Source organism: Motacilla alba, chromosome 3, assembly GCF_015832195.1.
Source record: "Motacilla alba alba isolate MOTALB_02 chromosome 3, Motacilla_alba_V1.0_pri, whole genome shotgun sequence".
Classification (NCBI taxonomy): domain Eukaryota; kingdom Metazoa; phylum Chordata; class Aves; order Passeriformes; family Motacillidae; genus Motacilla; species Motacilla alba.
Window position 1 is genome coordinate 24,593,591 of NC_052018.1, and position 26,350 is coordinate 24,619,940.

A 26,350-nucleotide genomic window follows, 5' to 3' on the forward strand; every position below is an offset into this window, starting at 1 on the left:
CCTCCTTATGGACAACCACAGAAACTGGTTGTCTTTCCTGACCACGTGTTTTCATGGGATAAAAAGTGCTGTATGCTAACTATAAAGTTCTATGTACATTTTAAAATTTTGTTTTAAAACTGGTTTTCACCCCTTTTTTTTCCCATCAAAACCAGGAAAATTCTTTTTTGAGTGTGAGAACAGTTTAATCATTAATCCAGATGCTCCTCTGTCTGTAAAGGGTAGTCCATGACTATATTAGCACCAACTATTTCCTCTTGTGCATTCTGAATTAACTGCACAGGAAAAAAACCACTCCCTGATGGCCAGACTTAGACACTTACATACATATAAATATACAAATATTGCTGTGCAGATATTGCATATTTTTACTGTTCTCTTCTCGGAAACCATCATCAAGACATCACAGCACAGGATACATCCCACAATTACTATTAGGCAATATAGGTTAGGAAAATGAGTTTGTGCTTAAAGCCAGACTGGATGAATTATTGCTAATAAAGCCTAACTGTCAGGGTTATACTGCACTGTCTTAAATGCCTCAAAAAAGAGCTGCCAGCAGTTAAGCACCAGAGTATGATGTGGGCAAAGTCTACAAAAAGTCTAAAATTATAAAACTCCCTCAATGTGCTTGTTATGCACATGGGATGTGCTGATCTGTTGGTGGTTGCAAGATCCCGCTGAAGAGATGATCGTTGTTTCAAAGACCCTTTCAGACAGGTCTGTCCAAGGTTTCAACATGTGCATTGCCATGCAGCATGCCCAGCCTGCTGCTGGAGAGAAGAATGAAGCAGGAAGGCCCAGGTGCATTGCTGCCAGGATGGGGGGCTCTACCTTCTGGTCCGCGTCTCTCAACCGAGACATCAAGAGCAAAAGAAGAGCCTTTTAAAAGCAACCGAGTTACGGTAAAGGGGCTTGTCCATATATCCGCCTTTGAAAATCTCAGACGGGTGAGACCTTTACGCTCCCTTGCCGTGACTTGCTCCACCGGAGTTAACCTGGAAATCGTGACTCGAGGCTGACGGGTTTATTTTTTCTTGAAGCCAACGTTTACTTTGAGTTTAATCTCCCACGCACACCCCGCTCCCGGGCCCGCCGCGGGGCAGCCGATGCCTTGGCTCGGGTCGCCCCTGCCCCGCGGGCTCCCGCGGCTGCCGGCCGGGCCGGCGGGCAGGGCAGGGCAGGGCAGCGCAGGGCAGGGCAGGGCAGCGCAGGGCGGGCCTGCGGGGCGGGGGGCCCGGCGCGGCCCGGGGAAGGCGCTGCCCTTCGCTCCGCGGGAGAGGGCCGGGCTTCCCCAGTTCAGACAAGTCCTCGCCCCGCTCCCGCGGCGGCGGGTTTGGTGCGACACCGTCCTGACATGTTGTAACTGGTTTCCACACCCACCGCGCCTGAGAGCGACGGGAAGTACCCGCGATGAGCGCTGCGCCGCCGTGACTCGCCGCCGCCGCGCTCGCAGCAGCCGGGTCGAGCCGCCCCGCCGCTCCGGAGGCGAGACCCCACGCGGGGCACCGGCGCAGTAAGTGGGTCTCCCCTCAGTCTCCCCGGGAAGGGACAGGGACAGGGGCAGGGCAAGGCAGGGCAGGGCAGTCCCCCGTGCCGCCAACATCGCGCTCGGCGCTGCGTTTAAACAGAGGCGCGCGGGTCGCGGAGCGCGGGCGGCGGGGGCGCTCCGGCCGCGGGCGGCGGCGGCGGCGGCGGGGGCGGGGGCCGGGGCCGGGCGCGGCGGGCGGCCCTCGGGCGCGCCTCCCGCGGCTCCCGCGGCTCCCACGCCGCGCTCCCTCCCGGGGCCGCCTTGCGCAAGCGGGCCCCGCGCCGCCGGGCCGGGGGCGCCACATGTGCGGTGTTGCCCAGCGGAGTGCCCGGTGCCCTTGTTTGGCCGGGAAAGTTAACTTTCTGGTTGAACTAACGAAGCCATCCCCCCATTAAAAAAACCCCAAAAAAACCTGCCGCAAAACAAGCCGACAAACTCAAAAGAGAAAGAGAAAAGAAGGAAAGCAGCAGGAGCGCTTGCGGTGTTGTTTTTCACTTTGATTTGATGCCCTTTGTATTTACAGAAAATGTAATTTCATTAATAATTAAATAATTGCCTGTCACTGCTTAATGTAAGGTAATTATTATTTATTCTTGATACAATTCTTTAATAGAAAGGTTGGTGGAAGGCAGGTGTCATAAAACGCCTGTTTGTTCTGTTAGATGTTGGTCATGCCAGGCCCTTAAGCCGTGGGGAGGCTCCTTGGCTGAGCCGTGGGCCAGAGGTGCCCAGGTGGATGCCCTAAAAACCATACCTGAGAGTATGCAACAGCTTGCAACAAGCTGTTCTCCAGGTGTAAATTTCCCGGCAAGGTTGAGACTTTATGCAGAAACTGTCAAAGTAATCACATTTCCATTGGAAAAGCGATAGGGACATCCTGAGGAAAGCACCATGGCCAGGCCTTTGCCCAGGACCGGCTGTACCAGCCTGGGGTTAGAGCTGATCCCTAAAGTTGCTGAATAGGAAATTTTTCAAGTCCTGTGAATATTAGTATGGCAGGGAATCTCCTTGTCTTTAGTTCTAGTCTGGAACCCCTGTAGAATGTTGCATAATTTTCTTTAGTGGACATTTGTCATCTGCTGCATTTGTGAAGTCTGTGATATTCTCCAAATCTTTCTATATAAAGGCATAGTTACTTCTTTCTCATAGAAAAAGGTCTTTTCTTGCTGGGTTCCTGGTAGTGTCATTAGAAAGGTCTGAGCATATTAATAGAAGGACAAGATGATCACATCAATACAGGATTCAGAATTGGTATTCTTCAGCAGAAGATCCAGTTTTAGCAGCTCCATTTGAGTTTAAATTCAATTAAAGGCCGTTAGTAGTACTTATTAAAAAAGTTTTAAGTGACTGATCCCTGTGTTCAAGTAGAAAAGATGGCTGATATGCTGGGCTGGGACTAACAGGCAAGGTTGTTTCTCAGAGGATGACCGACAACTTTCCTGGTGCTGGTAAAATTTGTGATCATGTACATGAAGTGTGATAAAGATTTGTAAGCCTCAAGAAATGGGCCTCATTCTGCACAGCCTTGCTAATGTAATTGTTGACCTGAGGAGGACCTCTGAAGAATGAAGTTTATTATGCAGAAATCACAATACATGGTTGAAGAAGACGTCAAAAAGTTATTAAGAATTTTGTCCAAACCTCTTCTCTTTTATGCAGAATTATATGGTTTCACAGGTTCAGTTTCTGCACAGTAGCTCTTACCTTCTAAGGAGAAAAATACCTGTGTAAAGATATCTAGAGCTTTTGTTAAATATACCTGAAGCCACTGTTTTAATTTAGGAGTTCTCTTTTGTTTCATATGAATGTATCTCATGCTGATGTTCCTAATTTCAAAAACCAGGATTAAAATTTTTTCATTTGTGTCAAGTGTTCTGCGATTTATTTCCATGCTGGCAAATTTTACATTTGCTTTCTTAAATTAATGTGCACTGCTTTAAACTTCTTTTTTAAACAGCACTTGTTAATCAAACATCAACTTCAAAGATGACTGTTCTTGTTTGGAAGTTCATAATGTTCACAATGACTGTTCTTGTTTGGAAGATGTTGCACCAGAAGTGTCACCTTTTCAAGGTTACTTATATTTATACCCTATTTTCAGCATAAGTCTGAGCGCAAGTTGCTGTATTTGACCTATTCCACACTTAATTAATTCATTATGTTCAATGAAAAGTCAAGCAATATACTATACTATTGTGAAAAACAAATGAAAGAACCAAACCAAATAAAAGAAATGCATGTGAGGCAGAACACACAAGTAATAATTTTTTTTACTTTTTATTTGTTCATAACATTCAATATTTGATATTGCACAATGTTCCATATTAAGTATAGTCCTATTCCCTTAAGTTATTTTCAAACGACAGAATGGGAAGAAAAAAAAATTAATTCAGACAGGCTTTCGAAATAAGCACATCTTTCACAACTGTATATATGCAGTCAGTGGAAAAATTTCTATTTTAGAAGTATATCTGTTCCAAAGTAGTGAGAATTTTAGGAATATCTTTCACTTGCCTTTGCAAAATTGTATTTATTCTTACATGTCATAATAAGACTGACTTTCAAGACTGAGTTACTGCAGTGACTAGAGAATGATTTGTCCTGGAGGGCCCTAAAAGAGGGGTGTGTTGGAATCTCAATGAAGTCACCTGTATTACTGTTCAGACTCATTACTCTTGAGAGCAGCTCAGCTGAGTACCTGCATTTTGTAGTCTTGGTTGTTCTTCATTCTGTATCTGAAATGTCTTGAAAACCTGGTGCAGACGATTGGGCCGGTCGTGATGTGACTATTTTAATTTTACAATACGTTAAGAGTTTAATCTTTGGATCTGTCTTGCCTGTACTGTGTGCTTAGTTCTCCGTCACCTTCTGCCACAGGCTGTCTCTGCATCTGTGAGAGGGGAAATGGTACCACTCCTGTTTTATAACATTTCATTTCTTCTTGGGAGAGCAGTGTAGAATGAAGCCCTGAGTAGCTGTCAGAGGAATACATGTAGTTCTTAGTTTGGGGGAGAGCAGTCAGATCCCTTTCGTGTTCTGCTTTCCAGTTCACCACAAAGAGCTACTCTTCAAGCAGCAAGGAACACTCCTTTCCCCCAGGCTCGAAAGCAATCCTATCTGGGAAGATCTGCCCTGCTACTTGGCTGAGAGACAGGATTCAAATGGAATTATTCCATATGACATGCTGATGCCAGCTTCAGATCTGGATTTTTATTTCTTGATCTTTTTTTAACTTCAGACTTCCCAAGTTCCTTATAAATCTTGGTTTAATTGAACATTTAATTGGTATCTGAACTATCAGTAGATATGGAGATTTTAATTTTCATTCCTTTAGGTTAATATAGCTAATTTACATTTCCTTTCAGGAAGATTTAAACTGTTCCCAACAGACAGTAGAAAGCAATTGCATTGTTTGCAAAAATATCTGGAAGGTCTTGATGGGAAGAGGGAATGAAGTTACATTTATATGCCAGTAAATGAAATCAGAACTCCTTATGACTATTTGCTATTATACTGCTATACTATTAATTAGGCTTGTAGGGAAACCCAACGTTAACTTTCAAGCTATCAAGCTTTTTCTAACTATTCTGCCTTCATTGGAAGTTCTTCCTACTTTTGCGGTCTTCCTCTTAGGCTTCATGCCCTAGCCCGAGAAGATGTGCTACCATCTTTCTGTTTTACATGGCTATGCTGATGCTGCTGCTGCTGTGAAACACCTTCTGCCCCCTTTTTTGGTGAGTTACTGAGGGTTGCAGAAATATGAAGGAAGAAACACTGAGTATTTGTTCTCTCTCTTTGTTAAATCTCCAATGTGCAGCACAAAGCAACCCTCTCAGACCTTGCTAAATGAAATAAAAAAGCGTAAGAATGAATTTATAAAACATCAGCAGTAAACAACTAGTTATTAATGTTTTGAAAAAAAAAAGAAGATTAAAGCAGCCGCTCCTTTTGGCAGAAGGAATGAGCAGGGTGGAAACTAGACATCAAATTGCTGATTCAGAGTTTGATCCCAGATGTGGGAGGATAAATCTTTCTGGAGTTCCTCATAACTCACTGAAATGAGGTAGGCTGGTCCGGCTTGGGAGCAACAAATGAATTAGATCAGCATGGGAGAACAGATAGATAAGAAGTACCTGAATGACTGTGGTTTCAAAGAAGCCAAAGAAAAGAAATGCATTGCAGATTCAGTAATGTATCAAGAAGTAGGAAATTTAATTGTTTTCTGAAGTGTTTCTTTGGACAGTACTCAGTCAGTTGTTGCAAAGTGTGTTTTGAAACACAACCTATGATAGCATATTGGAACATGCATTGGGTAGGTATTGGTGTCACTGGTATGGATGTTTGGTATACTGTGAGCTCTAACATACCTTGTAATATTAACTTCCTAAAATCACTGAACTATGTGTTTAGTTTACTTTATGTAAAAGCTCTTTATCTGTCTCTCTAATATAATATTATCTATCTATTTAATATTTATCTATCTCTTTAATATTTAATTTTTGGCAATAGTAGTCCATGAGCCTTTTCAAAATATTTTTAAATTCTTGGAAAATGCTAGAAAAACTTAGAGCAACTGTACCAGAAGAGTATTTTAGTTAAAAACTGTGTGTGTGTCATAGTTATCTAGAAATATTTTCATTGTTTTCTTACTTATTTTCTCTTTGCAGATACATTTCATCTGCTCATGAATGGACTCTTAAAAGACTTTATACAAAATACATGTGAAAATGGAAACTTCATCTTTGCTGTCCTCCTTACATGATGAATGCAGATCAGACAACTATATTGAACCTCATTACAAGGAGTGGTACCGAATAGCTATTGATGCTCTGATTGAAGGAGGTTTAGAAGCCTACAAAGAATTCCTTTCCAAAGAGAGATGCTCAGAGTTCCTAGCGGATGAGGAAATTGATTATATTTTGAACAATGTTCACAAACTTCCCCAAAACACAATTTATTCCTCTAACCATGCCATTGATGACACCTCTTCCTCGGGAACCTACTGGCCCATTGAATCAGATGTGGAAGCTCCAAATCTTGACTTAGGTTGGCCCTATCTGATGCCTGGAATTTCTGGTGGCACAAATATTGATCTGCTTTTTCATCCACCACGAGCACAGCCTTACACCATAAAGGAAACTGTTCGGAAGATGATACGAGATGCAAGAAAGGTAAACATGAAAAATAATACTGGGAAAAAAGTTGCAATAACAATAATAATAATAATAATAATAATAATAATAATAATAATAATAATAATAATAATAATAATAATAATAATAATAATAATAATCTAGTTGGTATTTTATTACAAGAGATTTTTTATTTTTGTCCTGGCAAAAGAAAGTTTTGTGGTTGCTCACAATTCAGTAGGAAAGGTTTTCCCAGACTGAGATCAGTCCTTTGGTGTCACATGCACCAGTATTATTAACCTTAATTCAGAGGGATCAAGGGTTAATTGGAGGGATTAATTAATACTACCATTATAATGAATAATTACCATTTTACTGTAATGCTGACCAGTGCATGAGAAGTTTGTAGATAATCAGCACACCTTTTCTTTGACCTCAGTTGAATATACATTAATACAATACTGCGTAACTTCAGGATTTTTACTAGGGTTTCTGTCTTGCATCAGAGGGAATGTGCATTGGTTTGGCATGGCAGACAGTTATAAGAAAACAACACCTCGGTGTTCATCCAACTCATGTACCTTGAGAGTCTCATTTTGTGATTTTGGCATGTCCTTGCAGAAATCAAACTCTGAATCAAAAAAAAAAAAAAAAAGCTAGACTAAGCAACAAGGAAATAGATCTTACTTGTGTATCTTGCCTTCATTTCTGATTGATGACTAGAAAATGTGGACATTTTTCCAGATGTACCTGTCTCCACTTAGGAGCACTTAAATCTTGAGCTTCCTACAGAACACTCAGCTTACACCGTAGTGACAGAATGCTTTTGGTCTCAGTGTTTCAGCTTAAAACTTTTAAGTCTTAAATTTTTAAAACAATGTCAGTTAAAAAAAATCAGAAAAAGTATTAGCATGCAGATCTGTTTGACGCAGGTTCATAATACCTCTTTAAAAGGTAATACAAAGTTTCGGAAGTATTTCTGGCAAGTATGCCACACTCTCAAACTTTCCCCTTGAAATACAGTTGTGTCTTGCATGACTCTACGAGCTTTAAATTGGTAGAATGGGCTCTATCTCACAAACATCTGTAAACACTTCAGTGGCTGAAATATGTGTGTAAATGTGAGCAATAGAAATGGACTGAACAGGGCAGGGCAGGGAAGGACTGTGTCTTTTTACAATGTCTCTGCTATATTTAGATAAAGCATATAATTTGTTGCCATAACAGAGTTATCACTAGGCCTTTTATCCTACAGTTTGTAATTTAGAATGACTATGCTCAAGGAAGAGTTCATTAATTCTCTCCCTCTTTATCCCTTTCTGAGTGAGATTTGATGATTTCTCTTTTGGTATGTAGTGAGACCTGACTGTAAATTGCCCAAAATATTCTTTCAACTGCAGCTCCTGACCTACCAATGTATCCACTGTTAGGGAAGCAGCTAAAACTGTTAACTTTGTTGAGAAGACTAGTTCAGTTTTGCTTCAAGGTCTTCAAACGCCATGAAGTTAGGCCATTCCCCTTTAGTTGCTCCTTTAATGCAACTGTAGAAAAAAATTAGGTGTGCTTCTTGCTTTGCTTTGGAAGGAGGTTGAATGCATAGTATGTTGCTCCCTGGTGTGCTTGCATTGCTTTCACTTTATAAAGAGGATGTTTTATGTGTGTCACCGTCAAATCTGACAGCTGAAAGGTTTGTTTAGTTGATCAGCACAACCTCAACATCAACAACCACAACACTTTTGATACAGCGATATAGATTGGTTGCTTCAGGGACCAGCAATTAAATCTAAGAGACATAGTGTTGTTCAGCCTCTTTTGTCTGCAGATGCATAGAGAAGTTTAAAATATTTCTAAGTAAGGTGAAGTATTTAAATCATGCTTACATCCCTTTGTAAACAGCCTAGTGCACTTCTCCTAAGCCACTTAAAAAATGTAGTTCTATTAAACAGGGTTCTTTGTTATGTAGTAGTGGAGATGTGTAGTCTGGAGACTATTCAAAGACAGTAGGATAATGTTGCACATGAGAAACAGAAACCTGTGAAGAATAAGTCAGGAAATCATATTTAGCCAACACAGCTCTAAGCAAAATCTATGGGAATTTCAGCAAACTTCCATGTGAAAATATCAGGCAGTTGATGGTGGGCATGTTCATACCACTTAAATTCAAGCACCAAGCCCGAGTGTCTGAGTTCAGGCATTGATTTCCCTGGGCTACCCTGACAGCTCGATGTAGTAGGAAACCAGCTCCTACAAGGGCAAGGCAGAGAATATTTCTGCACTGATTCACTCCATGAAGAAGCCCATTTGATGTGTATTTATATGTATAAACTATCCCAAAAATTCATGAAGGAGACTGAGACACTTGAAACCTCTATGCTTTTGAATATTGGGAGATGTATAAGGATAAGGTGACACTATTAGTGGACTTATTCTTGACCTCTTTCATGCTTGATGCATCACAGTGTCACTCCTTAAAATGATTATTATGTATGTTAATTTTGACCTTAAGAGGATGTTGTAAACAACATTAAGCAACTTGCTTGCTGACTGATTTTTTCCTGACTAAAGAAAATCATTTGTAAGCCCATACTACACCAGAATAAAACCAGTGACTTTAGAGAAGTGTTGTAATAAAGTCTTGTCACGTATTTCTTGAATACACAAGCAGCATAAAAATTATAGACATCAATTTCATTGTAAAATACAGGTGATATAATAGTGGAATTCTTACAGAAAAGATCAATACTGTTACTTCCTAGAAAAATGAGTTAACCATTTTAAAGAGATGAATCCATGCTTTTGATATGTGTTTCTGAAGGTTTGTTAGAGCAGGGAAACTGTATTGTACACAGCATGGCATTACATTGTCAGCTGTATACTACACCACTTCTGTGCAATGTTAACAGAGTGCCTTAGGTAAAACCACGATGTCAACAAGATGGGCTTACAGTTGGTGTAACTAGACCTCATCTCTAAATGATACAGCTTGCCAGCCACCCTCCTCTGTCAACATAACCTGTGTTCACACAAGGAGGCTCTTTGGCGTGACTGTGTCAACTGGGGAGACACGAGTCTTTTTCACATGTTGATATAACCATGTGAGGAAAAAGCACTGCAAGGTCTGTCTGACCTTAATGATGGAGACTTTTGTAAACAAGCTGGTAGCCTTATTTCTCTTTCGTTTTGGAGGCTTCTACCTTTAATCATTGGCAGGTTTCCGGCTTCTCTGAGGCTTGAGGTGCTCCTGCAGCCTGACTCATCACGGCTGGGCTGTCTGAACAGCAACTGATAATGTTTAGCAGTTTTTACTGAGAAGATTATTCATCTGGGAAATGATATCAAGATTATTACTCATGTGTGTCAGATTGTAGTGGGTTGATGCTGGTTAACATGAAACTTCCTTCTTTTAGTACACTGTAGCAGAGACTTCAATAATGAAGTGTTCCCTCCCTCTGTGACTTTTCCTAAGAGTTGCCTCAAAACCTTCAGTTACGAGATTGTGCATGTGTGCAGGAAAACTCTTGTACTGTTTTCTCAGGTGTGATTGACAGGGTGAGGCAACAGGGAAGGGACAGGACCGGGCACCAAAGGGACTTTCTGGCAGTGTGTTTTTCTCTTTTACAGCAACTAGATTCCTCTGTTGACCATGGAGACATTCCTACACAGTTTTAGATAGAAGGCACAGTTCAGACTAACATCCAAATAAGGATCTGCTCTTCCTGGAGAGAATTAAAACCTGTTTTTTAAAAAAACATGTTGCTTAGACAACCTAAGGGTTGCTGGTTTGTAGCGCATGCCAGAAAACGTACTAACGTTTCTGATGTACTTTTGGGATTTATGATGGATATATGAGGTAGCACATTATTAAAAAAATGTGCAATACTTTTCACTGATTTTATTCTATTCAAATATACTCGCAGTCATAAGCCTGGTTTCATGAAGTCAGTGATATTTGTAAGAATTTTTAAAAAATATAATTGCTTAGAAGCTTAAATAAAAATTAGAATGGTTAGTGTATTATAGTTTTGGGAAATAAAAAAGGCAGTTGTTTTTGCTGAAATACTCACGATTGGGGTTTTTAATGAGAAAAGTTGCAAAACTTGGACCCTTGGGAAAGAATTACGTTATGCACTGTGAATCACTGTAGCTTGTTATTAGTCTTGCTGGACACACTGTAGGTAAGCACTTAGTCAAAAAGGTGTTCCTTTGAATTCTTGTGAGAGAGAGTTATGTACAAAATGTAATGCCTGCATTGTTTTCTCTAGCAGTGGACCTCGTCAAATAAAAACAGTTGATTCATTTTACAAATATATAACAATGAAAATATTTTCTTTTAGTTTTGTTGGTTTTTTTAAATTTATTTTGTAGTGTATTGTTTCAAGCAAGAGTGAAAGGTTTGCATTACAGAAAAAAATTATTCATTCATTCTTTATTATTTGGTATTAATTATTATTAATTATTGTTCATTCTTCACTATTATGTACTGTTAATCTCATTTGCTCGTGTGTATAATACAATAATAATAGTCTAGTACTGGCTGCAGTCTAGTATGAAAGAAAATCAAATTCTTACATGCAAATATGAAGAGTAATGTTTTTGTGCAGGAGAAAACTTATAGAATATGGATGTGTTGAGCAATCTTTTATTTCTCTTTCACCAGTACTCTTTGCCAACTATTTTAAATATAATTTGGACACAGACTGGAACAATGATAAAGAATAGTGCTTGTGGCAGTGCTTGTTTTAGCTCACTAATTGCATCGGTTCAAGCAGATGACAGCAGGGCTGCACCTTTTGGATGTAAAAAGCAGAGCAATCTGGTGAATTCAGGGAGAAAGAATAGATAAATACAGTAGTTGTCCCACTCAGACATTTTCTGTATTATCTTTAAAGTGTTAGATTATCAGCAGATATAATTTTTTAAGATGAGAGTAACACATAGAAATACTTAGTTTCTGGCTGAAAACATATAAGGCAGCATTTTCCCTGCCAGGATATTTTGCCCCACAAGGATTTCAGCAGGTGCCTTTTGCTTCAGCTGCTCTGCTAAAGGGTGAGTTCATCATTAACTTCCTCTCAAAGTCTGTTAAAAGACTTCCTGATGGTTGAAAACCAGCATGGCAGTCATATGTATGGTTTCCAGGTGAAACATAGTTTTTAGTTTGTGGTGGATTTATTTCAGAAAGTGAGACTGTGTCCCATTTTTTCTACTTGCCCAGAGTACATGCCAGGTGTTGGAAGAGGACTCATCTAGCTCTTGTTGCTACTGTGTGACCCAGTATCAATTTTTTTGTCATCACAAAGTAGTGCTGCACACAAGTAATTTTTTCAGGCATTTTCTCTGCTTGGATTTGCCTCAGGAGTCTTCTCACTGTTTTACCTGCGTGTCCCCTTCTGTCCCTGCTGTCCTGCTGCCCTCGCAGTGCAGGCAGAGAGGATTGCCATCACTGGGACACATCTGCAAGCAATGTCATAATCTGGAAAACCTGGGACTTTTGTGAAATCCAGTTCTAATGTGCTCTAAACATGAAACGCACAATTTTTCCTGGTAGTGCTCCTGTTACGTGGGGAGGATACAAAAGTGAAGAGCAAGCAGAGTGCAGAGCCTGGGGAGTGGGAATCTTTGAGAACATAATTTTCAATTAGTTGTAGTAGTTTTGTATTCACAGGTTTCTGTCTTTGCAAAACTTTTGACATTTTCAATACTTGTATTAAAAGATGTAATTAAATAATTTATCGGTATTGCCATTTTTATGTCAGATCTGTGCTAATGTGTTATCAAAATACCATACCTCTGTGATAAATTTAAAAATAGAATCAGGAAGATTAAAGGCCAGATATTGCAGGCAGCTGTATTTCTTTATTAATGTCTGTCTCATTCACATACATATGAGAAGTAAGCATATGCATATGCTTTGTAGCAATTCCTTTCATTAAAACGTTTTCTCTCATTGACATAAATCTCTGTCAGTCAAAACAAAAGTGCCATTAAGAAGTCATTTACGCTTTTTGCACATTCAGTACATTAAAGTGTTCTTTATAATATTCAACAATAACTTTGTGCTACATTATGCTGAAGCAGTTACAGATCAAAATATGCTATAAATACATAACTGTTGATTTAAAATAATTTTGCCCAGGCAGAATGCTTCTTTCAATGCCCAGACTAGCGTACTTGGGTTTCGTCCCTCTCCTTTTCTTGCTTGTCCAAAAAATACTCATAATGTTGAAGTGCTATTTTTGTTTATCTGAATTCCTCTCCTGAAGAGATCTCCATTTTTCTGGGTTTTTTTTTGTTTTGTTTTGGTTTGGTTTGGTTTGGTTTTGTTTTTGGTTTTGGGTTGGTTTTTTTTTTTCCAGTCAGGAAACAATCTTGCCTGAAGAACTATAGCTCTAATCACATTCATAAATCCATAAGCCTTTTTTCATCTTTTGCAGTTTTGCAATAGCTTTTGAACTCATGATAGCTTTCCAGCACAGCCAGTGATCCTCTTAGGCGGACACATTTAGGGTCATTTTGAACTTTGAATTTGTTATATATCAGAATTTGGAAACTAAAATATTATATTATCTGTGGTAGAATTTTAAATGAGCATAGCTTTGTGTGCAGATACCTGCAGTACTGAAGCAGTTTTTGTGTTATAGAATCTACATGGAAAGCTGAAAAGTGCTGACAAAACAACAAATTTTCCCATTCTTCTGTTTGGAAGGAGTAGGATTGCATGCCAGTGAGTTACATGTATTAAGTTTCCTCATATATCAGATCTGAGTAGAAGTATCTACTTCACTTGTAACTATTTCAGAACAACTTGCTTAATGCTGCATTATTTTCCTTGAGGAGTACTGCAAGTATTCCAGCCTAGATGATACAAGAGGCAAAGTACACTTTATTATTTACCTCTCTAAAAGTAGTGCAGACCTTGCCCTAGATAGCTGTGTAGTCATGCCTTCCATTTTATCCTGTTGATAAAGTATCTATATCAATTTTCTATATCTATAAGTTTTCTAATAAAAATACAATCAAATTGCAAGAGAAGCTAAAGTCCACATTTTCAGAAATGCTGTCAACATGCCTGAAACCTCAGAGGGCTTTTGCTCTCTAAAACCCTACTGTAATTTACCTTTGGAAGGAAGGAAGCATTGGCATCACAGCCATAACAGGGTGTAACTGGTGCTGAGCTTGCCACTTCACTGTAGGATCAGCAGACATCCATAAAATGACTCACCTCAATAGAGCTGTTCAAAATAAATAATTGCAAGATCTGGCCATCGCTTGCTTGATAAACAGTTAATGATTTTTCAGTATACAATCCACTGATCAGTAAGCCAGCTGAATTTATAGTAGTGTTATTTGCATTATAAATACAGAATCTCTGCTTTCCCTGCCCTTGTTTGTCATCTTTTCGTTTATCTTAGGTGTTTGTTTTCTGAAGCAGTGATCATGTTTCACTGCGTGTCTGTATATCGTACACGTTACTGCTGTCCTAGTCTCCCTGACTGGTGCCAGCCAGCACACACATACCACTGCTACAATATAAACAGTAGATTCAGAATTTGCATGCTTTCCTTTATCCTTAGCCAGCAAAGAGCATAACCAGAGTGTGTATGGTTCTGTAAATGAGACTACTGAGATACACTGAACATTAAATGAATATAAATAACTTTTTTTTAAAATATACAGTTATAAACCAAAATTGTGAAAATATTATACATTAGCAAACACTACTCAGAGCACGTAGGGGTTATTTTTTATTTTCTTGCCTCTGTGGTTTTAGTTTTTGGTAAAAATTACAGTTGTGCATTTGTAATTATGCCGACTAATTTCTGATGAACATCAGTACTTCCCTGATAAAAGTTGCAAACCCTAGCTGTGCAATGCTTACTTTTCAAATGTATTTGTAAAAGCATGAAGCATTTCCTAGCTTCAGATAAGAAGGGTGTGACGTATACAGGGTGTTCTCATACCTTATCTAGGAGCAGGTTATCTTAACCAGTTCTGTCTCTTGGTCTGGAGTGCTTGTGCTGACTGCCCAGAAGATCTATGGTGTGAGGGAGCAGAACAGATTCCTCAAAAACAGGGTCCGTGGTGACCCCTGCTTTCCCCAGCAAGGAGTGTGGGCATGTAGCTGCCTTCAGAAAGCTTCTTGGTGCGTCTTTTATCCAGGGATTTTTGCTAGCTGCAGCACCAGATCTCCTCAGGCCTTTTCCCTTCTGCCAGTGATCCTGCTGTCAGAGACGAAGCTGAGTGATAGGATAATACGAGAAGTTATGCGCCGTATCTTTTAGAGATGAAAAGAAAACTTTGAGATATGCATCATCCACTAGCAATCAGGCTTGAACAGTAGCACAGGATTGTGTGTTCAGGTAGCCAAATAGGTGTGCCTTCAGTTCAAACAGCAGATATAACATCTCAGCCCTATTTTCATGCTGTTTCCTGGAGCTGCAGGCACTCTTTGCTAGGAAGGCTGCACTTCAGCTCAATAAATTCCCTCTATGGCTTAAGCGCTAGATGAAGCACTAAGACATCACCTTTGAATTCAGGTGAATCTGGTGGCATCAGCCCACAGAAGGCTTTTGATGCTTGATAAGGAAGAAATAATATGGAGGATGAGATGAAATAACCAGCACAGAAGAAAATTATGATTGCCAGTGGGACCTTTCTCAAGAAATGCCCACTAAGGGACCAAACTCTTCTTAAGCTGTGCAGAGCTCCCTGTTAGTGAGCTGTGCCTTCTGATTAGAGACATCAGAGACAGCAAAAAGAAGTTGCAGTATCAAGCCAGCAACACTGATTTGTTTCAAATGCCAGAGATGCTGCTTGTTGAAGCAACTAGGTCTCCATCCAGCATGACAGAGCACAGTAATATCTGAAGCTGTCTGCTGTTCTGATAATTTCCAGTCACTGACTAATGGTGGATTAGCACAGGCATGCAATAATTGCCTGAAAACTCACTCTTAAGGGCGTGGGTTTTTTTTTTTAAATAACAGACAGGCCCACGTGGCTGCACAGAATGTGTTTGATAGAGGTCAGTAACCTTTGTTTGCTGAGGATGGGCCTGAAAATACAGCCATTTACAAGTGTAACTTTTACAGCAGTATGTACTCTAACAGTCTACAGAAAGTTTAAAGTTGTTTTAAAACACAACAAAAACTATGTTATTTTGCTCAAAGGATATACTTTTGAAATGGGAAGACTAAGCATAGATATGAAACCAGGAGCTATGACTGATTCTTCTGTTTGTTAATTTGCTATTACTCTATTTCATGTTTTAACATAACATGAGCACCAGTAATATCACTGTATTTTCTAATGGATTTTGTGATGCACAAAATTACTGCAGTAATATCATCATCTATTCTGTTAATGAAATCTAGATTACTGAATATCAGTAAGCCACTTGTGCCAGAAATCTCATTAGTCAGAGGATTTGATTTCTTATGCATAAGTTTAATGATGAAAGTTCAGTCCAGATCTGAAGTGCTATATGATATTGCAATCACCCATTACAGGATTTCTGTCCCAAGTAAAGGCCCTGTTCTGCATCTTGAAGTTAGAGGAGTTAAACTGTGTCTTTGCAATGAGTTCTTGAGAGCTCAGGAAGCTCTTTCTGTGTGCATGCTAGAGCCTTTCAAAGCCAGAGCTCCAGGTGCTTTTTGGAGAAAGGAGAGCAAGGGAAGGAAAAGATGAGCTGTTCTTGGGTGAGAGGCATGTCAGAGGAGCAGAGATCTGCCCGTCCTGTCAGTTGATTCTTTTTAGAAATCAGTGCAGCAAATAAACACTGTTTTGACCTTTTGAGGGACCATTACACTCCGGAGCCTTCACCCAGGGTGAAAATGCTGGCAGCTTGAGGTTACTAGAGTCTTAGAACATCATGTGGAAGGGGACAGCTTAAGACATACACAGATGGACCAATGTTTGAATCAGCTGGGCTCCACTCTGTGGTGGTGAGCATTGATCAGAAGTAACTTCCTGAGAGTCTGTCTCAAAGGGGTGGGAGTAAGGCACAAAAGTTATGCATACTCAAGTGATCATACTTACATACCTGACAGGAAACCATCATGCATAAATTTTTGGTCATAGTTCCTCTTTCCTTTCCCTCCGTCTTTGTCCCCGTCTCCAGCTCTGTCCCTTGGCCAGCCCTATCTCCTCTGTCCTTTCTCCTTTCACTGTGCAGCTCAGACAGAGGTGAACATTTGCTGCTTGCTCTAGACACTTGTGGCATATTTATGGAAAACAATTCCAGGTGGGACATCTGGAAATATTATCTCCCTCTTAGGTCAGTAAAGAAATGTGGCTGCCCTGGAGGGTGCCAGTCAGCATACCTGAAGACAGTGCTTGCAGTTCTTGGTGTTTGTGTCAGTTCCCCATCCTCTGTCACTACCAGGAAGAACTTGTAAAGCACCAACATGATGTTAGAAACACAGCAATGCTTTGGAATTTCTAGTCTAATCAATTATATTGCCAGATTTCTGATTTTTATTATAAATTGCATCTCTTATATTAAATATTAGGAAGGTATATTTTCTGTACAGTACTATCTTACTGATGTTTTCAGCAAAAATTACAAATTTTGGAGATTGAGCAATTGTGTATCAGAAATTACAGTAGGCTATTTAATTACAACCATGGCTTATGTACATAATTGCTTTTCATCTCATTTTATCAAACAGTGCATCTAATAAAATTTGACAAGATTTTTTGGGGGGAATATTTAGTAAAGAGCAGAGAGAGAAAAAAATATCTGCTCAATGAAGACACTTTTCTTTTTTCTTCAAGCAAAATTAGATCTCTAATTCTGGGAGGATTTAAATACTGTAATTTGTGTACATGAGAGGTTCTATTAACTTGGCATGCATATGTTTGCAGGATTGATGCCTAGGGATATGGCCATATATCATTAAGGATCTGATTTTGAAGGTTTAATTAATTTCTTTCTCTTAAATCATACCACAGTACATTTGTAGTCCAAAATGGGCTACATCTTCAGGTGATTGCATCCACTGTGAGCACCTAAAAAAAGAGTAACGTGTCCAAGCAGACTGCTGTAATTCTTTTATTCTAAGTAAAAACTGTGTTGAATAACTGAATATCTGAAAGCAAGCAAAGCCATGAAGCCAGTGGAATGTTTTCCTTTCCCCAGATGCTATTCCATCCCTTTACTGATCCCTCCATTCAGGCCCAGCTCCTACAAAAGTGGGGTGGGTACACATATTAATGTTATAGAAGATAGGCTGGTCCCTTCAAAAGAAATACGAGAGTGAGACTTAATTTATCATGTTGATACATTAAGAGCAATAACAGGTTTTGCCAATATAGAATGGTTATCAAAGAACAATTTATTCTGTAGTTTCCTATAAATAGCCTCAACCAAAATGATTAAGTCCTCTGCTAACAAACCTTAACAGTTTATATGGGGGAAAGAGGCTTTAGTCTTCCACATTACACGTTTACTGAGCTTATGTACACTGCAAAAAAAATTCCATGGAAAAGTTTCTCAATTTGTACTCTTAAGGCTTTAAAAATGATTGCAAAATGTATTGCAAAAAGCACACGTGCACTTTTCCATGTATGCTGGCATGCAAGTAACAAAAACAAAAGAAAAATAAGTAAGAAGTGGTAGAACTTAGTTGTTGTGGTAGAACTGTCCAAAAGAGTTTATGGATTTTGTTTTTTAAATGCTCCATATTCTTAAATTAAAACAAAACACTTACCTCAGGAAATAGACAATTATGACATGTTGATACAGAATGGTGTGTACATAGGTAGGTCTACCTATTTTGAATTTTCTTAGTGGTGTTTAAAAAATTCTAGGGATCAGAATTTCATAGTCTGCTAAATGCTTGCAGAGACCTTGCTCATAATGTCTGAGGAGGTTATTTGCTAAATTTAATTATACAAAGGAGTCCTTTGAGTAAAAGACTACTAAAGTAAAAGAAAAAAACAGTTTAATGTGTTACTGTCTAGTTCATAACCCAGCCATCTATTTTTAAGGTAGTAGACTGCACATAACAAAACCAGAGATAATTTGAAAAGGGAAAATATCTAATTTCTGAAATATGTAATAACAGTGTTTTAATGCAGGCAGTGAAGTTACAAAGCTAAGTACTCTATCTGAAAGTCTCATTAGAAGATAATCCTTGTCAGACTTTTTTCCTTAGAATGTAATTAGGTTGAAAATACCACAAATAGCTAGGTGTTTAAAAATTTGGGGGAATTTCCAGCTAAGCACATTTGTTGAAACATTCTAGGAGCACAGTTATAGTTACCTGTTGAGGAAATACGATAGTGAATGAGAAACTGTGATTGTGGAAATACGACACTGACTGAAAAGCTGTGGCATTTTAATTCCAACTACAGAAATCTTTCTGACCTGTTTTAAAGGAGTAACAGTGGAATTGCAGGCTGCCTTTCATTTCATGCTGATGTTCACACAGACTTTCTAGTTTTAAAAACTCAAATGGGACTTAGTCAGAGATGCTTTTTGTCATACAGCATGTATGGGGATTCATAATATATATAGTGTATGCAAAAAGAAACAGACATGGGTTTAAGCATAATTTTTCCTTACTCGGTAGATCTAAATCTGGGCACTCTCTTTGATCAGTCTTGGCTGAATCTGTGTGAAGAATCTAAAATTTTCCCTAAAGAAAAGAAATCCCTGATGTGGTACAAAAAAGCTTCATGTTGATGCCTATTGGAGGCATTGCTGTCCTAACAGTGGAGAAGTTTGTGAAAATTATGCTAAATATACTTCAGTTTGGAGATGAAAGAAATCACTTTGACTAGAATTTAAGCTACTTCTCTAGTGAGGAGAAATTTGGAAATACAGAAAGCATTGTAACATAAAAGTTAAAAATAATCCAGTACTTTACTTTTTTTTTCTGATTTAGTGACATCCACTGAATGTCCTAAATTACAGTAAAAATACACTGATTTGTATTGTTTCTTTTTCAACAGACATGAATAAAGCAGTTACAGTGTAAGTAATAAGCATTGAACTATTCTGGTTTTGTTTTTAAGCTGTGGATCTGTGGCTCTAAATTGGATTTTGGCCTGAAACAGTAAAAATGCAAAACATCTTATTTTGATCCATTTTTTGCTTATAAAATGTATAAATGCAATAAGAGAAATCTCTCTACCTGTTGGAAAAAAAAAAGAAGTAAGAACTGACAATAAATTTTAAATAATCTGTATTAACAGATTACAAAATATTTATATAAATAAATGCACACACACACACACACACACTGGAATTTCATTGAAAAACTTGCTGTCAGCAGTGCCATAAGCTGAAATGCAAAACACCTGTGAATATGATGTATGCCAAAAATCTTTCATTGTAATTATGAACATAGTTAACTAAATGAATGCATTATGAAAATTGGAGAATGGTATTTCACTTAGGACGGTTTAATTAATTTCAAAGTCGTGGTTGGCTCTTGAAGGTCAGCAGGTTGTCCAGGAAGGATTTTAATGGTAATAAACTGTACACTCCTTTTTCCTTCCATTCTCAAATTTGTTCAAAACCACAAAATTGAGAAAATCCCAATTTAAATGTTTCATTTGTTTTCGAGTTGTAAAATATTCCTGGATGTTTCACAGAATCTGCAGTTTTTGCTTCCTTGGTGTTTTTTACGCATGCTTTGGGGTTCTCTGTGCCTGGGAATTTGAAGTGAGTGGCTCTTTGCATTGTATGTAGTGAGAATTCCTGTGCTCCAGGTTCATTCTCCTCAAAATCCCAGTGGCAGGCCTTTAGTTTTGACCTCATTCATAGAGACATGATCTTCCCCCAAGACTAGCAGTTATTCTGGTATTTTAATGAATGCTATTTTTTTGTATAAAGCAGTCTTCTGTACTTCTTCATTATATACCACTGCTTGTATTGTGTTCATGTGTCCTCTTCATGAGCCTTGTCATTGCTTTCCTTTTCAGGTATGATTTTGTAAGTGATTTTACTGGGAGTTGTTTTAAAAAAGAACTTGGTAAATGTGAGCCTGTGATCAGTGTTTGTAACCTTTAAAAACTCGTAGCTTGTTTGGGCTCTCCCTATTCATCTTTGCAGCCATTTCTGGACTGTGAAATCAGCGGAGGCTGATAAAACAGAGAGATTCACAGGTTTTCATGTCAAAAGGGACTGTAATGATAATGACATCTGACTCCCTGCACAACACAAGCCTGACAGTGTTGCATCTTCAAAGAGCTGATGCTAAGAATAAATCTGACCTTAAAACAGGTGGGTGCTAGTCTTACCATCAACACTTCTGGGTAACTAATTCATAATTGCCCAGGAGATAAGGTTTTTTTTTGGACAGTCACTTTCCTCTAAATGATGGAATTTGCTTGAGGAAACCCAGGTTGTAAGCCCAGACCAAGTCTGCTTGAGCTTTCTGCGTGTGTTTCTCATCACTCAACGTGACAGCCAAAAGAGAAGGTGCAGAGAATTCTAAATGCAGGACTGGAGGGTGAGGCTCGGCTCAGGCTGATTCGTAGCTGCAGGAGTTGCTTTCATAGGGACCTTGGGATGCTCATCCTCTCCACAATCCCTGGCTGTTGGCCTCTGAGAGGCTGCTCACACAGCAGGGATCAATGCACAAGGGCACTCGCGAGGAGCGGGGTGTCCTCACCTCCTTGCAGCATCACCTTAGCGTGACCAGACTGTTTCCAGTGGCAGAGTTCATTCGCAATGGGCTGACTCAGGTGTGCCTGCACAGGACAGCAGCGTGACACGCACACACACACACCCTGTTCAGTTTCCCAGATGAAAACAGATGCAATATGTTATTCCTGCATTTATGGAATGGTTTGCACTTTACAGAGGAAAAGCTTTCTGTGTGCATTTAAGTGTTAAGAGGAATTTTAAAAAAATGTCTATTTTTTTCTGGTACAATTATTCCATAGTCTTTAACAACAGAGAAGTAGTAGAAACAGATTTCAGTAAGTTTCTGATTTTTTCGTTCCTTCAGGGATGATTTGGGAGGTTGTAAATAACATTAATATAAATATATTTCTATGCTAATATCTCCTAGATTTGGATAAATTGGGAGGGATTTACATGTTTTTCTAGTTCCCTGCATTTGTCTCCATTCAAAAGTCTTTTACATCCTTTAAAAATATGGCGGGTTTTGTATGTTTTTATTTTTGCTGAATATAAAAATTCTGATTAAATACATAGGTCTAGGACTTGGAAGACTTGTATACAAATTCCTTGTCGAACACATACTCCTCATCTATAAATATGAGTATAATCTCAGAGTGATTTGTGAAGACATGTAGATAGTTTGGCATACCTGTGCTAGGGGTAGGGAACAGTTTCAAGGGCTCATGCTGAAATCTACCCTTTTCAGGTGCTTCCAATAGTTTAAAACTTTATATTTTGCATTAGCCTTTTGTGTATTTGTTTTGTCCATGACATTGTTTACTTTAGTGCATTCAAGCAGAAATATGGCAGTAATATCCAAATATGAAAGAGTTGTTTGCTTCCCCATTATCTGCCCATCTTCTGATGCTACTTTTTTTTACAATGTCCCTCTGTGCATGAGAAACAAAAAAGTATCTTTGTTGTTCACTTGAAATAGTGTTTCTAATTTAGGTTGCATTGCAGCAAATGCTTAGTCACCCACAGAAGTGCCATGAAAATCTTACCCTTGCATAGCTGAGTCTTGTTTCATTGCAAAAATTGTTCTCATGTTAGTGAAAATTATGTATATTGCACATCTAATATTGAAAAGAGACTGGAGTATCTTTTAATTACGAACTGCTAGTCGCAGTAAACCAAAAATTATAATAGAATCACTGAAAAATTCCTTCCTGACAGCTGTACTTCTTGAGTTAGTGCACACTGTACCAGTACCTAAAAGCAGATTCAGAATTACAGTGAGAGACTCTGAAGAGCAGGAAAAGGTGCTCAGCTTTTTAAGTGAGAAAGAAAAAAGGATAAAAACTGTCCTGTTACTACATCTGAAATGATTGTTTGTTTTTTTTTTTTTCTTTTGTTGATACAGTGCTGGTTTGAAACTTTTTGTCTAAAGGAAATGGGCACATAATAAAATGAGTTTTTTCAGTCAGTGTGTGTGCACATGTGCGCATTCCTGTACGAGCACACTGTGCTACAGAAAGTGTGGATTCCATGCATGCAAACATGGCACAGGGAGCAGAGCAGTCTCACATGGGCAGAGGCTTTCTGGCATGAACTTGGAGTGGGCAGGTTACTCAAGGGAACATGTTTCCTGAGACCTAAGAGGTACTTTGTAATAACAAATATTTATTTGAAAGGCGCTACTTTGCATTGAAAAGCAACACTTGACAAAGTGTTCTTGGAATAAAAAATGTTCACCTCTCCTCCACAGATGTATATTGCATGTTCTCACCTCCATCCTTACTTCAAACAACTGAAGTTATCTCATATATTTAGCTATTAGCATGCTTGGCACATTTTCCAGCACACCCAATTTGCCAATAGAACATAGCTTAATGTAAATCCATAGGCGGTTTGGTCAGTGGTGTTTCTGCTTTCACTCCTTATTATTAGAAGGTTCTGCTTTTGATGGCAAAAAAAGTGAATTTTCCTCTCTGCCCCTCATGTTTCCTAGCATATATACCCTCGAGGTGCACAAATATTCAATGCAGGAATGTTTTGCGGCTACAGGGGATTCACTGACACAAGCAGGCAGCAAATCTTGCAAAGAAAGGTGCTGAAGAGCTGCAGTAGGTACCCATGAGACTGATTTTCTTCTTTCTTCATTCTTAAATTCAGGTATCTGCTGTGATGTTTTGGAGAATACCACATTGCTCTAGCAGGAGTTTTGCATTTCTCGCCGATGTTTAGCAGGCTTCCTGATTAGATCTCTGATTATCATTACCCAAATGGAGGTTAGGGGTGTGTGTGTGAACCTGCATGCAATGCACATTAGGAGGAATATTTTGTAGAAAGGGGAATGCTCTCACATACATGAAGCTGTACAGTGGAAGACTTATAACATGTTTCTCTTTTTCTTAAAAAAACCCTATTAACTTGCCATTAACTTGGTCACTAGCTCAATTGAGTATAAAGGGTTCAGTTACTTGAACAGTGATAACTTTTTTTTTTGAATAATTGTTAATTTTAATGATTCTTGAATGAGTGCTTCATTATGTATCCTATCCTTGTGAGAATCAGAAAAATGAGAGGAGCAGACCATAGTGCCCATCTGTGGCTGAGGCAGATGGAATCTGGGTCATGGAAGGAAGTCTTGCAGCCTGGCTGTGTGTCTGCTCCTTCCCAGATGTGTCCTGAAAGTGGCCTAGGGCTCTGATTTAAGAAAACATTATGAATACACTTAATAAACTTGTAACCATCAAAAATAAACTTTTACATTTAATTGGAAGGAGTAGTAGATAGCAGGGATGAAGTGTTATAAATACCTGATCAGACTTCATCACAAGGATCAAATAATCTTTCCTCTGATTTTGCATAATTGTAGTATCAAATTGCAAGTGATGAATTAATACATGTGTGGTCTTATGGAAGAGCTGTGCAGATCAGTGAAAGCTGATGCTAACTGTATTTTCAAAGTAATAGTGTCACCAAGATAATTGTAAAGCTGTATTGCTTCTTGCTTTACAGAGATGGTTATTCAAAAGTCAGCTCACATAGAGGGAAAAGATCAGTTGAGCAAAAACCTGGCAGAAACAAATAAGAAAGAAATGTTTCTTTAATTTTTTTTCACTTGTGTCTTTTAATTCTGTTTCTTATCCCTTGACTTGCAACTCCCTCAAATACCTCACTACCTGTGCAGGATTCACGCTCAAACCAGAATTGTCAGGTTTCACTTAAAAAGCTTTTAAAGGATTTAAAATTTGAAATAATTTTTATAAATACAGTATTTTTAAAGCATAGCATTGGTAGTGAAATTATAACTTTTTAATAATAATTTTACTTGTAATTATTTTTAAGTGCTGCATTTGATCAGAAATTAAATTCTGTTTAGTACCTTGTTTAGTTCCAATTCACAATACACTCCACTGGGGCTACAAGAATTGCAGCATTACTTATCTTCTTCATTTCAGTTTGCTTCACGGGAGGTTTGAGCAGGGTTTTTATAATTGCTTCTCTACTACTTCAGACATGCTGTTTCATATGTTATTGTGCATAAAAATTTGAATCTGTTTTCTTCCTGAAAAGCTGCACATAATTACTTATTAACAAGACTAATCTTTTCTTATCTTTAGGACATTCTGCTGATGCTTTCAGACTAGTCTGCAATTATTTTTTCCTTTTTCATTTAATCTATAATAAATAATTTATCATGCCAGAGTAATGGATTTCACCTGAGGACCTGAACATGCTTTGCAGACAACAATTAATTAATTAGTTTCAAAACCTGTCTTAAATAGGTGAAATTGAAATGCAGTCTGCCAGCACAGAGTCATTAGCAATATGTTGCACAAGTAGCTGTGGCTGCTCTGTGAGCAGGTGGTGTAATCTGTATCTCATGAGTATCAGGAAAGGTTCCTGCTCAATTGGCAGCATCTTTAAAAAAGTAAATAGTTTAAATCATCTGATTAGGTTGTTTTCTGGCATTCAGATGTAACTGTGTGCCATATGGACTTATGGAGGCTTACATTATGTCTGTGAGATATGTTTCAGAATAGTGATGTGACACAATTGCTGTTGCTTTTTTCGCAACATAAATGTTACTACAGGTGTTGACCAGTCATTCTGTTGTTACTTATAAATGCATTTTACTATATCATATAGCTAAACTGGAAAAATTTTAAAGGTGAATAGAGCATCTGGCAGAGTAAACCTTGCAGAAACTTTTCGTTATTCATCCTCTCTTATTTATACCAGAGGATCACTGGCTTTCCTTTATACTGACCCATCACTGACCTGTGACCAGTAATTTTAAACAGCCTGCGTTCTGTATTTTTCTGATTTATTCTAACCATATTACTGCTTGAGTTGACCTTCCTAAACATATTTAGGTACATCTATAGAATTTGAAATTAGTAGCATTGAAGCAACTAGTAGTTGTAGCAGGAATCAAAAGCTTTGTTGTAAATATTATAAAGGTATAGTCATAAAATGTGGAATAATAAGGGGAGTATTTTTAAGCTTGTATAAAATGCATAGGAGCCCATTTTAAGCCCACATTCAGTGTCCAATATCAGGTTTTTTTCAGTCTCAAATGTAAATCAGTTTGGAATTCCTCCCTTGAGAGAGGGAAGAAGGGACAGGAAGGGAGAAAGAAAGAATTACGGGAGTGAAGTGGTAGGGGGGAGGTAGAAGGGAGAGGGAAGTAGGGCAAAGGCAGTCCAAGAAGGAAGGGAATGGGGAACAGAAATATGCCATAACAATCTGTGAATTTTAGTGGGTTTGCTTCCCATTTTGTGACAGCTGTGTGAAAATCTTTAATATCACTGAGCCTTAAAGGCTGCTAAAAATACATGCAATCAAAATATTTCATTGGACAACTACTTTACACATCTGTCCAATAACCAGTCCTTAAGTGTGTATACCTCATATGTCTTTTACTGACTCTCAATCACATGTATGAAGCTGAATACAAAAGCTCTATTTCGAAAATGGATGAAATAAGCAATATTTGAAAAGGTGTTTTCCCATTTCCCATTCCTAAATATGTGATTAGTCTTCATTTCTGTATTAATTGACTCTTTTGTTGATTTTCCTTTCAGAAGTCAGGCTGAGCAA

General features: G+C 38.6%; 1 protein-coding gene across 1 annotated transcript in view; it reads left to right on the plus strand.

Moving 5' to 3' along the window:
• Positions 1-1,238: 1,238 nt before the first annotated feature.
• The window catches only part of FAM83B (family with sequence similarity 83 member B), a 50,184-nt gene continuing 25,072 nt past the window's right edge, over positions 1,239-26,350 (plus strand). The window contains exons 1-2 of the mRNA XM_038133321.1: positions 1,239-1,516; positions 6,199-6,702. Of these exons, the coding sequence (XP_037989249.1) occupies positions 6,259-6,702 (444 nt within the window). The 5' untranslated portion in view covers positions 1,239-1,516; positions 6,199-6,258. The remainder of the gene's footprint in view (positions 1,517-6,198; positions 6,703-26,350) is intronic.